Source organism: Convolutriloba macropyga, chromosome 14, assembly GCF_964194025.1.
Source record: "Convolutriloba macropyga chromosome 14, txConMacr16.3, whole genome shotgun sequence".
Lineage (NCBI taxonomy): Eukaryota > Metazoa > Xenacoelomorpha > Acoela > Convolutidae > Convolutriloba > Convolutriloba macropyga.
Genome location: NC_134481.1, coordinates 4688263 through 4703565, shown reverse-complemented (window position 1 = coordinate 4703565; position 15303 = coordinate 4688263). Strand labels below are relative to the sequence as shown.

General features: G+C 36.0%; 1 protein-coding gene across 1 annotated transcript in view; it reads right to left on the bottom strand.

The window, feature by feature from the left end:
* The window catches only part of LOC142353387 (lipoxygenase homology domain-containing protein 1-like), a 180049-nt gene extending 173723 nt beyond the window's left edge, over window positions 1-6326 (bottom strand). Inside the window, exons 1-6 of the mRNA XM_075405618.1 lie at window positions 6056-6326; window positions 5509-5647; window positions 3103-3250; window positions 2518-2620; window positions 2004-2121; window positions 1258-1405 (exon numbers count right to left, since the gene is read on the bottom strand). Coding sequence (XP_075261733.1) covers window positions 1258-1405; window positions 2004-2049 — 194 coding nt within the window. The 5' untranslated portion in view covers window positions 2050-2121; window positions 2518-2620; window positions 3103-3250; window positions 5509-5647; window positions 6056-6326. The remainder of the gene's footprint in view (window positions 1-1257; window positions 1406-2003; window positions 2122-2517; window positions 2621-3102; window positions 3251-5508; window positions 5648-6055) is intronic.
* Window positions 6327-15303: the final 8977 nt, after the last annotated feature.

Sequence of the window (15303 nt, the reverse complement as noted above, 5' to 3'; positions counted from 1 at the left end):
GAAAATATTTGTTTTTAATTAAAAAAAAAAGAGATAGATTTTTGAGATCTGCCAATTTCATTTCTGTTAAATTGTAGCTATTTTATTTCTGTTAAATTGTAGCTAAGCATCTCTATATACAATTCACATCATTTATCTATTGAAAAACAATTTGCTCTTCACAACGGTTTTATTTTCCTCAAATGGTCTTTCTTTTTCGAACAAACAGTTTTCATAAAAACCAATTTTCGTAATTTTTGCATATTTGACCCTTTTTTGCAGGTTTTTGTTTTCTTCTCACAGTATCACAAAAATGGCCGTCATTTGATTTACAAATGTTGTTACCTTCAAACAATCTTAACGAAGACCTTTATTGTTTTTAGTGATCAGCTTAATATTTAATTGATTGGGGGGACATCGTTTTCGTGCATAATTTTTCGTGCAACTATTTAGTTTTTGCCTGTATTTGCCATTCTTTTTGTGGTCTTATGACATATCCTGGATAATGAAATGCCTCATTCGCTCTCTATTGAGGTATAAAAGACTCTCTCAATGATTTCATTTGATTTGTAATGTTTCTAATCAGTTCGAATTTAATTCTTTTTTTTTAAAAAAAAAAATCAATGTTTTAATAAACTTTGCCCCTTTTGCTCATTTCTAGTCGACTTGTTGCCAAGTTGCATTGAGGAAAAGTCCCATACTTTGTTTCAAAAAAGTGCCGGTTAATCTTCTGAGTAGAAATTTTATCTGATGCCATTTTGATTTGGTTATTAGTGGTTTTCAAAAATGGACAAGGAGTTTTGGTGGTAATTAATATTTGTAACTATTTGATTTTCATTGCCGTCTTTTCTGGTAGACATATTATGGTAGCCACAGGTCTCATAGGCCGTCTAGAGTAGATTGTTTTATTCTTTTAGTAGCTTGTTGAACGATATGTTGATATGTTAATTTTTTTTTATCTCTTCCTCATTTGGTAACAATTAAGTGAAAAACGTAGATGAGCGGGGTCAAAACTTAATGCGCGAACGCACATTACCGAGCCTCATTGTTTAAATTTGTAACCAATAATTTAATTCGACCAATGAAATTTTAAAATTCGGCTCTGAGCCTCATTTTTTCCATTCGGCTCTCCGCCCGTTCGTCTCCAATTCCTAACTTCTCCTGTCTTATCAAGGCGCACAAAATTTTATCACTGGGAACATACATCATTTAGAGAATCAAAATAGATAAAATTTAAAAAATGCTCTGAATTTTGAATAACGACAACTGTTTGCTTACGATTCAGCTTCAAAGTCATCGTGACCACTTTTGTCCAGTTGTTTAACTCCAGAGTCGCCCTCAGACCCATACACTTGCATGAACACATCTGCATCTGTACCTGATCCAGATTCACTGCCAGTGTACACAGTCACACTGTAGCTCACCTCTGTTGGAAAAAAACAGAACAAATACTGCATTATTATAACTGACACTCTGTCACATGAGCAGTAAAAAAAAACTGACAGGGGTTTCACGGGGGGGGGGGGGGGGGGGGGGGGGCACTATGTATTAAGATAGGCAACCTATAAAATGTCCCCCTAGGATGACTAACATTATAAAAAAACTTTTGCAATAAAAATGGAGGGACACTTTCTACAACAGTAAAGGAGTCCTAAAGTTATACCAACCCGTTATTGTTGGGCAAAAAAAATTGAGTTACAAAAAGTGTCTCTACAGTTTTTCTCCTTGCGAGAGACTTTATGCATTGCCTATCTTAATACATGCTATTGCGGAAGACTCTGGTGTGATTATGTATAATATTGCAAGAATCTTGCAAGAAATTCGTCGGTTTTGAATCAGTGATACTAGATGGTAATTTCTTCTTATTATTGCTATGTGGAATTCCAAATAACCCTTAAGGGAATCCATTCAACGTTAAAACTGAAAAGTACAGCATAGAAATGCGTGATCTACCCGGTTTCAAAAACTCGGCTGAACAAAGCAATGTGTTGAGTGTTATGTGATAATTTGATAACAAGACTTACCAGGGGGTTTTGCGACTAGAGTACGAGAGAGTGTTTTGTCGTCCATGTCATCCGAGAGCCAGTCATTGCAGTAGAACACACTTTTGGTCACTTTGGGGGCACCCCCAGTTACGATAACCTGAACAGAAAAGGGAATCGGTGAGGAGCGCTATTGCACTGGATTGAAACAAAAATGACAGTCGAAACGTCTAAAATCCGTTAGTAACTTGTATATGTTATCGTATTAGTGTTACAAGGGGTGATGTAGAGCAGGTTGGGATACTTAGCCGGGTAGGGGCTCAAAATTGTTTTCCATTCAAGCGTCTTTGGCACCGTGCTCCACGCCCCCCCCCCCCAAAAAAAAGGCTTTGGTGCACCAATATGATGCTGACATTCAAAAAATAGATGTAAATAAACAGCAAACATAAAACGTTTGTTCTTTGTCATCAAAAGATATATCATATTGTAATCCGATAATAAAACTATCAATTAAAGGGAAAAAATGGAGAAATATCTATTTACTATGATTGGTTACCTTTTCCAGGAACCACGAAGACCCCAGACCAGACCCATCATGCCATACTTTCACTTTCTCCAACACACCCAAATTGGCGCACTTGATCTTGTATTTGCCAACGCTAAAAAGATCAAAGAAAAATCGAAGCTCAAGACAAAACTTTTATAAATTTTCTTGGCGTGATTTTACAGAGGTAAAAAGTGGGGGCCAAAGGACGTAGATCAACAGCACAAAACTCTGATTGAGTAACCCAGTCTATGTAAGGACAAGCGATTACGTAATCACAACTGCAGCCCGAAGTCTTCAGTCGCCAAATTTTACTTAATGAGAACTTGATTTAATTTTTCGAATCATTTAATCGGTGTGTGGAAAAAGGAAGAACAATAAAAGAAAACACCTTGGAAAAAAAAACAAATTTTAACATTATAAACCTCCTTATGGCATTACTTACGGTTACAGTTATTGTGGGGGCTAGTACTGAGCGCGGGGGGAGGGGGAGTGGGAAGTTATAATGTGAAAGGTCCAGAAAACAGGTGAAAACATGTCAGCTGCGGGGGACTAATCATGCTCCGCCAAAAAAAACCAAATTTATCTGCATCATACCTCTTCCGCTCGAAGTCATTTTGACCGGATTTGTCGAGAAGTTTCGTTCCTGAATTGCCTCTCTTTCCATATACTGTAATGAAGACGTCGGCATCGGTTCCCGCGTTGTCAACAGACCCTGTGTACACGTCCAAAGAGTACTCGATTGCTAAAATTATGAAAGAAATATGATGGGTAGAAATACGATGCAATAAACAGTTAATATCTGAAGGGCTCAATTAAAACTCTTGTCGGAAAGACCATAAATTTAATAGTAAATATCTGAGCAAAAAGTCTCGCGCGATTCTATGCGTGGCAGAGAAAGTTGCCACATGAGCGTTTGAAAGCATACAAGCACATCACCTTATCTGAACTGATATTGCAGAAAAGTTAGCCAGAGCAAAAATTATGCTTTAGCAAGCTTCTGTGAAATTAGCAGCTGTTTTATAACTCAAGTTTGAAAAAGAAGATAAAAAGAAAATATCCGAGTATCAAGAGGAAACAAAGAAACCCGAACCACTTTTAAATAAAAAGTAATTCTTTACGTGGGCCTAATTTTCTGAAAAATGTGAACAGAAAATGTTGATATCATGTTCCTATCATATCGACATGAAATCAATCATTGACCAATTTTACCTGCCCAAATTATTTCATTTTTGTCAAATTTGCTGCAAAAATTTAGCAGTTTAATAAGAATAAATAAAATTAGCCTATAAAAGAGAAACTTATTTCACGTATTTTTTTAAAAAAAAAAAGTGGCTGAAAGCAAAATCTTTTTGACGAAAAAAACAGTGCAACCAGTCCTGAGTCAAAATTTAAGGAATTCAAGGAATTACAGTCATGATTACGTTGCTGATTACATAGCAAGCACTCACTTGACCTTATTTCTTTGAATTGAAAGTAAAGAAAAGTCATTTCCAGAGGAAGTCATTCTTGAGATTGAGGTAAGTCACGCGTGACCAAAAACTTAATCAACAAAAATGAATGAACAAAAAACTAGCCATTCAGTTGAAATTGCATGAACGAATGAACAAAAAACAGATTTTGAAGCAACTGCGACGTCATATGTTCTTAACAAGAATCTTGACAACCAAATAAAAACAACTAATAAAAACAACTATTTCCGGCTATTAAAAAATGGCATTAGAGCGAGCAAGAAGTAAAATAATAGAGACTAACAGCCTGCTGGGAGACGTCATGAAGTGCCCTGAGCAGCATGTAGTTGATCCAAACGTCTTAGCACGCTTTTGTGAAATTAGCAGCCGTTTTATAAGTTAAGTTTGACAAAAAGGTGACAAAAAAGAAAATATTAGAGGAACCAAACTGCCGAATACAAAAGCAGTCTTTAGTTGCGCTTACAAGACTATTATTAGGTCCATATTTGTCAGAGCTTTTTTATATCAATAAACCAAATTGTGCATAAATTTTAAGAAAGTAAGCTTATAAAAGATTCTTTTTTAGATCTCCAGTGATGCCGGAAGGAGACAGAGTGCATGTTTTTCAAATAGGTAACGACAAATTAATTATACGGACATATGAAATGAAGCACGTTTAGCAAATTGAATCCGATTTTGACTACACATGACTTGTCAAAACTTAGCAGTATATGAATACATTTGGAAATTGTTGAACACAACACATTATGGAAAAAAATTAAAAGCACACAAAACTTTTCGTGTAATTAATTTGGGACAAAGTAACAAACATGACAGGAAAAAGGAGCCAGACTAAACATCTCGAACAATTCCGAGAGAAAAATGGTATGATATGTTGCTAATTTCAAATTGATGATCCCCTCAGTGGCGTGATAGCCGAGAGGTAAGGTGTGTGGTTCACACTCCAATGATTGAGAGTTCAATCCCCTGCCTCCGTGAAGCTGTCTGTGTGAGGATGAGCTCTTACTTAACCATAGCTTCAGGTTGACCATAGCCTGACCAATGTTGGCTGCAATGATGGTACCACGTGAAAGTTTCAGAAGCAAAAAAAAAGTGGCTATAGTCACCAAAAAAAGAGCAATGCTGCTCATAAAAAGATCAGTCTGAAATGTGGGGAATAATAAGAAAAAGGGCAGCTGAAAACAGGCTACTGTAGGCCTAATGCTGCTCCGCTGCGATTACGCAGAAACCACAATTATTATTATTATTATGTCTATGACCAATTTTGCTCTTTGTGCGCACAGTGCATTTTGGTCGCACAGTATTTTAAGTCTCTTGAAATTCAAAAAATTGCAAAAACTCTAGAGGAAAGTCGTCCCAAAAAATTTCGAATCATCGTACATTTTAAATGAACACCCGCGCCGAGGATTTAATTGAAGACAGCTTAGTAAAATTAGTGACTGGTGTTGAAAAATTGAAGTTTGATCACCATTGAAGTTTGTCATGTTTCAGTTTTTAAAAAGTGTGACTGACAATTTTTTAGTTTACTAACGCGTGGGCGGCCTGTCTCCTCCTGCTGTCAAAGTGACTTCATTTGTCGGCTCAGCATCTGAATTATCCTCGTCAACCTCATCTGTTAGCCATTGGTTGCAATAGAACACAGTTTTTTGCCCATTTTGTTCAACCACAATCTGAGAAATGCGGTAAAACCTTGTATGACTGAATCAGAGGTGTGTGTGTGTGTGTGTGTGTGTGTGTGTGTGTGTGTGTGTTTGTGTGGTGTGGGGGGGGGGTTGCTTGAAACTTCAAAATTATTTGCATCAAAAATATCACCAGCTTATCTCAGAGAAAGGATGGAAGCGGTTTTTTTCATTTTGGTTAACTGTCTTCGTTATTCTTGGTTAATTTACTATGCATCACAACATAACAATAGTTTCTTTAATCCTTTCAAACTCAGCTCAGCTGAGAATTATTAGCGAATTAACTGCATGCTAGCAAATGAGGATCAGAGTTTTTTCCTAGAAATAAACAAAAGAGGGGAGTCGGGGGGTCGGGGTGCGAGAATGAGAGACCCAAGCTGATGATCAAAAAGTGCAAACCTTGTCCAAGAACCAAGCAGACCTGAACCCAGAGCCATCCTGTGAAACTTTCACCTTCTCCAATTTGCCCAAATCTTTGAACTTTAGGTCAAACACATCCTTCTTCCCTCTTTCGAAATTGTCTTCCAGCTTTCGATCCAGATCGACCTCTCCGGAGTCACCCAGTTCTCCGAACAGAGTAATCTTGACATTAGCATTGGTTCCGGCACCTGCTTCGTTACCAGTATAGACAGTCACTTTGTAATCCAGCTCTGTGAAACACGACGCAAAAATCACCCCCGAAAAAAAACATGATCGGTTTTATGAAATTTGCTGAGTCTTATTATTAAAGAAGATTAAAAAAGATAAAAAATATTAAAATATATAAAAAAATAAATAAAAGATAAATTAATAAAAAAGATATTATCAGAGAAACCAGTACTGATCAAAGACAGTGTTTTTCAAGTTCAACAGAAGTTTATGGTGTGAATAAAAACAGACATTTCTAAATGACCTCGGAATTGTTACTCTTACAATATTATATAATTGTTACTCTAAAAATTGTTAGAATTATCTGAAGAACTCTTAGAAGAAAAATGAGACGATTCATACAAGTTAATTCCATTCTCAACCAGATCTTTTAAGTCATTTCTTAGAATTAACACGACAATTTTGCTGCCTGTAAGAGCACACAAAATAAAAATTCACTTATTTTCGAATGTCAAAGAAATTGTATGCCTTAAGCCGAAAATGTGGGAATATTAAAATTCTCGAGGAAAAAATCGAACTGATCTATAATACCTGCATAAAAATTTCAATATATCCATAATTTGCTCTTTCGAAAACTTGCCAGCTTGTCAAACCTCTACCAAACAAGCGCATTTTTGTAACGGGATATATTTGGCCAACTGTTGATGCTTAACAATTGCAATACAAACAACTGAGACCTTATGGATACGCTCGAAGTCTGTACTGAAAAACGAAAAGAGTGAACTGTTCCATTTGGGGGAAAATGACGATCCATAATTGATATTTTCATTTTTTAAGTTACAAAAGATTATTAGCTTTAACCATATTCAGATACGAAGAACAAAATTGGTGTCTAGACACGCATTACCTAGTTCACACAATCTCAACAAAAATAATTTTTGTGTTGCATGGGTGTTTAAGAAACCGATCGAAACAGGGCTAAAATGGAAGAAAGCGTGAAGAAAATTTGGTGACTGACGTCGCTATTCAAATTTAGCTGCATAATAAATCTTGTAAATTTGAACACCAGGTACTTATCCAATTAGTCCTATTTATCACTACTCTAGCAAAATTGCTTGCGTAAACTCGAAAACTTAGTATTCTAAGAAATTATTGAATTACGTTATAAAAAAAATTCAACTGTAAACTACTTTGAGAGAAAAACTATTACTTTCAGATTAAAACTAACCAGCAAACACTGAAGCAAACATAAAATTAACATATCCCCTCCCTGATACTAGGTTGAATAGTTTTCAATTCGAGCGCAATGCAAGCTCTATTTTAACTATATCGGACTTTGAGGAAGCCACATAACCAGGTGTAATTAAGAGAAAACGCAAGTTTTTATCATTAGTTCAAATTTCAAAGTGCTTCGCTCTCAAATCCAAAAGCTATCGTTCAATAGACTTGGCAAGGCTGTCTTATGAAGGGCGAGCTCTTGAACAAAACCACGGTGCACTTACCTAAAACTGCAGTTATATTGCTTTTAACTTAAGTGTCGTGAACTTTCCTTGTCTGAAACGAAAGCGATTTCACAATTGCATCCTCAACTAACGAAATGAGTTATCATTAGGCGTCGTTTGACTCTAAACTAATGTTGCAAAAATGCATTTATCCGTAAGTGAATCTCACAGCCAATCTCAAAACATGTATTCTTAATTAAACCTATTGAACAACGCTTACCTTAAATTTAATTACCAGTTTTTGAAATCTAAAAGAGAGAAAAGGGAAGCAGAGTTCCCAATCAAGAAAACTTAAAAGTATTTAGGGAAATTTATAATTACATTTCACGGTCTCAATGTAAATAAATTAAGACGATCTGAAGTAAATACATTCCACCGGCTTGAATTAAAATCCTAATCCTTTCTTACAAAAAAGAAATTCGCGCTCAATCTATTTAAAATCTATGCTATTGATATTTAAAGCTTTTAGGGAACCAAATTGCACATTCTTCGTTAGTAAACTTCACGTTTAATGTAATTGTAGTTCACATTCCCAATCTTCGTTTCCATTGAAAGCGATAAGTTTCGGTGTTTTAGAATCAAGCAAACAAACACCACGAACTACACTGGGAACTGGCACACTATCACACACGTCATGACTGCCCCAACATTTCTCATGTCACACAATTTCCAAAATTTACCAACAGAACTTATTCGCGACCTACTAAAATGAAAAACTAGAAAAAAAATTAATGAGCTTCAGAAACTTCGCAAAGGTTGCGCATCTCTGATTTTTTTCATATCCTTGATTTTTTTCCGAAATATCTATTAGCTGTTTTAATACTTGTCTGTCTTCATTGCAATCGATTCTTTCGATATAGTTTTTCAGTCGCTAGGTTTTTAGTTTTATACATTTCATAGATGTCCATGATAGAAATGTCCTCACTGCAAGAAAATCCAAACATTGCAAGCACCATTACGGTTATAAGTTCTTCGAAAATCCCGGAGATTACGAATGATTATTTCATTACTATCCTTCAACTATTGAGGTGTTTTAACAAATAAGAACAATCGATTTTTTTTGCAGAAATATCCCTCAGCCTTTCAAGAAGGTAAAAGAACAACACAATGATTTCTATTCGCCAGATTTCCCTCGATAATCATTTTCGTCATCAAACTTGTATGCCATTTGCCTAGAAACACTGAAAATTTATCATTTCTGATCTAGTATCAGCGCATATTCCCTCGTCCTTAATTGAAGGTAAATCCGTTTCATGGATTGAAATAATGCTGAAATCCTCCTCATCTCTTCATATCGAGGTACTTCTATTGGACAGTGAGCGTGTATTTTAGATGAAATATCAATAGCTGTTGAACTTATTGTTCCGACCCCCACTTTAGTGGGGAGGGAGGAACTATATACTCAACTGGGTTTTTTTTTGTTCAGTCAATTTTGGCCGATCGATATATTCATCGTAGAGAATTGTGAGTGGTATCATTGAAAAGCCCGTCCAGCGTAGAATACGGAATTAAAAAGATTTTTTCGATTTTCGTTTTTTACAGGGTGTTATCGAGGTTTAAAGTTTTGTGAACATTCGACCGTTTTTGTTCACATTTTCAATTTTTGCTAAAATTTGGCACAATTTCGCTAATATAATTCAATATAAGTTAAAATTTTTAACGGCAGAGTGTTGTTGTTACCGTTAGAGATAGAAGAGCGTTGCTAAATTGTTTGATTGAAGTTTTTTTTGGCTAAAATTTTTGATAAAATTTTCAACATTCAAACTTTTTTCATCAAAAATGACAAAAAATATGCTTTTTTGGTCCACATTGTTAAAGTTTTTACTGCCGTCTTTTCTGGTAGTCAAATTATGGTAGCCACAGGTCTCATAAACCTTCTAGAGTAGATTGTTTTATTCTTTTAGTAAATTGTTGAATGATATGTTGATATGTTATTTTTTTTATCTCTTCCTCATTTGGTAGACAAATAAGTGAAAAATGTAGATGAGCGGGGTCAGAACTTAATGTGTGAACGCACATAACCGAGCCTCCTTGTTTTGTAAAGGGATTTAATGAGATTCATAGTTCATAATGAACGGATGTGAAAATAATCTAATCTCATTCAAACTCTATTTCAATTTAAATTGCTTTATTAGATAAAATTTTGTTCACTTAATTTGCTCTATTTAACACAATTGACATTTTTGTAATCTGTTTTAAAAAATTTCACTATGTTAGTTCAAGCTCTCGAAAATTGTTCAATTGAAAAAAAAAGGAACAAAATTTAATCTAATAGCGCAATTTCAAAAAAGTACTGACAAGGCTTTGTTTTGATTTGTCCAGCTAAAATAGTAAGATTTCACGTGTATTCTACTTTAAAAAGATAGCAAGTAGATATCACAAATTCATAAGCGTTGTCCACGACCCCCTCAGGAAATCAAAATTCGCTTAGGTCAAGAACGACTCGTAGTGATTTTTGCCCTTTTTTTCAGTTTTGAGAACTATTTGAGAGCTGCAATTGCCCTATCCAAGAAAACTTTAAAAGAAAATGAAAACCGCATCAGAATTTTGGTTCAAAAATTAAAGCTGTTTGAAGATCAACATCGGAGCTTTTTTTAATAATTATCTCAACATTAACGAAATATAAACTACCCTCGTTTTTATACTGCCTGAAAGCAAAATTTGCATTTGTCGTCTTCTGTAGGAGGGCTTTGTTTGCTATGCAAACAACCAATATCGAAATATGGTCTGTCATTCAACTGCTAGCAACCATTGTTCAACTTTCTCCTTATCTCAAGTAAACGACCATTGGAGTCTTATGTAAACAAATCCACTCCACTTTATCTCATATATGCACTTGACATGTCAATCAGTGTTTGCTTAGTAAACATTGAACGTTGCTCTGAAAAATTCTTACCTCCATTTCCGCTACCAAATTAACTAGCTGCAATCAATCCCTGTCAAAAATCATGCGTTGAATAAATAACTAAACTCAACCCTACACCAAAGACCAATTATAATTTCCATTTTTGAAACTTATTCATGCAATTCCCCAGTTAAAAATTGCCGAAAAGTCTAATATTCCTAAAAGCCCACAATTTGACCTCTAGAGGTCACTTAGGGGTCAATAGCCAAAGATGAAAGGTCAATTTGGTAAAAATAACTTTTGACGCGAAAAGTCCTACCATAGTTACACCTAATCACCAATTTTTATCACCTAACTCCTAATAGAACACGAGCAATGACCGCGCACACTTTTCATCGACCTCCCGGATGACCCCAAATTTCCATACCTAATAACTTGCGAAGTAGTGTTCAAAAGGTCTTCGGGTAAATTTTTCTAGTAACTATAGGGTGCCACCAACATGCCTGCCAAAATTCGTTACCTACAGATTAGCCGTTGCGAGTAGTTTGCAATTTGAAATTTTTTAAGGAGTCGTGGGTGCCGAAACCCAAAAAATCCGAGTTCGTCAAAATTGACCGGAGGGGGTATTTTTTGTCACTAATTGTCTCAGGTTATCATATTATTACCATTTCAAAATGATTCGGCGGTTCAAAAGGGCCAATTTGCGGTTTTCGGCACTCGGGTCGTCCCGAAGCACCAACTTCCGGTCGCATCCGGAAGATAAAAATAGCACCATTAGAAAGCCCTTGAAAAGTTACACTAACCCTCCAAAAATCATAAGGCTACTACCAATACTCCACGAGCAATTTAAATTTTACGTCCCGCAGCACCGGCGTGCGCTAGTTCCGTGCGGGTTGGTCTGGGATCCAACTTCAAAATCGGATTCCTCCTACCCAAATTAGTCTATGCCCCAATTTTCAGGTCAATCCAACTTCAACTTTTAGAGAAATTGCTATTTCAATTTAAGTGTTAACTACTTTTCCGCTAAAACTGCATTTTCATATTAAAAATCATAATTATGCTTCCTCGACTCGTCCCAAGATCACTCAGTACATTAATTCAGACGTAAACCTAGTTTCGCTGGTTAATACAATTATTTCCTACCTAAAAGTTCATATTTCCACTTAAAATATCGAAAACCTTCAAATCACCCTACTTCCAGTGCTAATAGCTCAGGGTTAGGTAGTCCGATTGGCCCAAAAGGTATATCAACCTGAGAGGACCATTGGGTGTACATGACATTAAAATTTCATAAGCGTCCGCTTAATATAACTCCATTTGCAGGGCACCGAGTTCTGCCACCCCCCTTACCTGTCACTTCAAAATAGCACATTCGTTTACTTCAAATTGAATTTCCAATTCTGTTCAAAGAATCTAGTTCACTTCAAATCTTCGCTCTCTAGTTTACTTAAACCACTCACTTCGACTTTGGCCTGATGCACAAATACAACTTTGCTAATTCAACTAAACATACCGACAGCTCAATATGCTTTTGTTCATTAATTTGTTTGTTTAAGATATATCACTCAAATCACCTCTCCGTCGCCTTCGAAACAATAACCCTTAAGAAAGAAAATTTAATTCGAAAACCTAATTAACTTGTCTATTTCGACCTAAATTATATATCTTACTCTCCCTCTCCCATTTCGTTTTACAAAAATTAAGGACTAATAAAGCATTCCAAGCTGGCAATATTATGAAACGAAGTTAATCCACAGCAACTAAAATTCGGTTACACAAATCTGGTTTAATAAAACCATTCCTAATTGTCTCAGGTTATCATATTATTACCATTTCAAAATGATTCGGCGGTTCAAAAGGGCCAATTTCCGGTTTTCGGCACTCGGGTCGTCCCGAAGCACCAACTTCCGGTCGCATCCGGAAGATAAAAATAGCACCATTAGAAAGCCCTTGAAAAGTTACACTAACCCTCCAAAAATCATAAGGCTACTACCAATACTCCACGAGCAATTTAAATTTTACGTCCCGCAGCACCGGCGTGCGCTAGTTCCGTGCGGGTTGGTCTGGGATCCAACTTCAAAATCGGATTCCTCGTACCCAAATTAGTCTATGCCCCAATTTTCAGGTCAATCCAACTTCAACTTTTAGAGAAATTGCTATTTCAATTTCAGTGTTAACTACTTTTCCGCTAAAACTGCATTTTCATATTAAAAATCATAATTATGCTTCCTCGACTCGTCCCAAGATCACTCAGTACATTAATTCAGACGTAAACCTAGTTTCGCTGGTTAATACAGTTATTTCCTACTTAAAAGTTCATATTTCCACTTAAAATATCGAAAACCTTCAAATCACCCTACTTCCAGTGCTAATAGCTCAGGGTTAGGTAGTCGGATTGGCCCAAAAGGTATATCAACCTGAGAGGACCATTGGGTGTACATGACATTAAAATTTCATAAGCGTCCGCTTAATATAACTCCATTTGCAGGGCACCGAGTTCTGCCACCCCCCTTATCTGTCACTTCAAAATAGCACATTTGTTTACTTCAAATTGAATTTCCAATTCTGTTCAAAGAATCTAGTTCACTTCAAATCTTCGCTCTCTAGTTTACTTAAACCACTCACTTCGACTTTGGCCTGATGCACAAATACAACTTTGCTAATTCAACTAAATATACCGACAGCTCAATATGCTTTTGTTCATTAATTTGTTTGTTTAAGATATATCACTCAAATCACCTCTCCGGCGCCTTCGAAACAATAACCCTTAAGAAAATTTATTTCGAACACCTAATTAACTTGTCTATTTCGACCTAAATTATATATCTTACTCTCCCTCTCCCATTTCGTTTTACAAAAATTAAGGACTACTAAAGCATTCCAAGCTGGCAATATTATGAAACGAAGTTAATCCACAGCAACTAAAATTCGGTTACACAAATCTGGTTTAATAAAACCATCCCTAATTGTCTCAGGTTATCATATTATTATCATTTCAAAATGATTCGGCGGTTCAAAAGGGCCAATTTGCGGTTTTCGGCACTCGGGTCGTCCCGAAGCACCAACTTCCGGTCGCATCCGGAAGATAAAAATAGCACCATTAGAAAGCCCTTGAAAAGTTACACTAACCCTCCAAAAATCATAAGGCTACTACCAATACTCCACGAGCAATTTAAATTTTACGTCCCGCAGCACCGGCGTGCGCTAGTTCCGTGCGGGTTGGTCTGGGATCCAACTTCAAAATCGGATTCCTCGTACCCAAAGTAGTCTATGCCCCAATTTTCAGGTCAATCCAACTTCAACTTTTAGAGAAATTGCTATTTCAATTTAAGTGTTAACTACTTTTCCGCTAAAACTGCATTTTCATATTAAAAATCATAATTATGCTTCCTCGACTCGTCCCAAGATCACTCAGTACATTAATTCAGACGTAAACCTAGTTTCGCTGGTTAATACAGTTATTTCCTACTTAAAAGTTCATATTTCCACTTAAAATATCGAAAACCTTCAAATCACCCTACTTCCAGTGCTAATAGCTCAGGGTTAGGTAGTCGGATTGGCCCAAAAGGTATATCAACCTGAGAGGACCATTGGGTGTACATGACATTAAAATTTCATAAGCGTCCGCTTAATATAACTCCATTTGCAGGGCACCGAGTTCTGCTACCCCCCTTATCTGTCACTTCAAAATAGCACATTTGTTTACTTCAAATTGAATTTCCAATTCTGTTCAAAGAATCTAGTTCACTTCAAATCTGCGCTCTCCAGTTTACTTAAACCACTCACTTCGACTTTGGCCTGATGCACAAATACAACTTTGCTAATTCAACTAAATATACCGACAGCTCAATATGCTTTTGTTCATTAATTTGTTTGTTTAAGATATATCACTCAAATCACCTCTCCGGCGCCTTCGAAACAATAACCCTTAAGAAAGAAAATTTATTTCGAACACCTAATTAACTTGTCTATTTCGACCTAAATTATATATCTTACTCTCCCTCTCCCATTTCGTTTTACAAAAATTAAGGACTACTAAAGCATTCCAAGCTGGCAATATTATGAAACGAAGTTAATCCACAGCAACTAAAATTCGGTTACACAAATCTGGTTTAATAAAACCATCCCTAAATTATGCCGCTATTTTTTTTACAGGAAACTTAAAAAACGAGATTAGTTTCCTCGGGCTCTCAGCACAACTTTCACGGAGTAACTCATACAAAATTTATGACAAGCTCCTCTATTACCCGCAAATTTGAAGCATCAATATTTTCTAAATTAGGAAATCTGAAACACCTATCCTTAAAAAATAGCAAAGCTCTGAATATTAAGTGCTCAAAAATTTGAAACAAAAAAACGATAAAAGATGTCAACGTTACGGCCTCGAATAACTTTCGATGCTTTTGTTATGGAAATCTGAAAATGAGTAACCAATCAGAAATCATTCTCAGGAACGCTTGAGTTCTAGCAATATGGACTCTGTTAATCAGTCGATTTACATCAAGAAAACATTGCCATAAATTTAGGATGTCTTGAAACAAAAATGAATGAATTTCTAAGTTCTCAAAGCATCAGTTTTGAGAAAAAAAACTAAACAGTAATTTCTTATCAACCTGAATGCAGTTTGTTGACAATTGATGATTTTGGTTACACGACAATTTACCCAATGCCATTATACCCAATTCACATCAATATTTGCGTTCCATAATCCG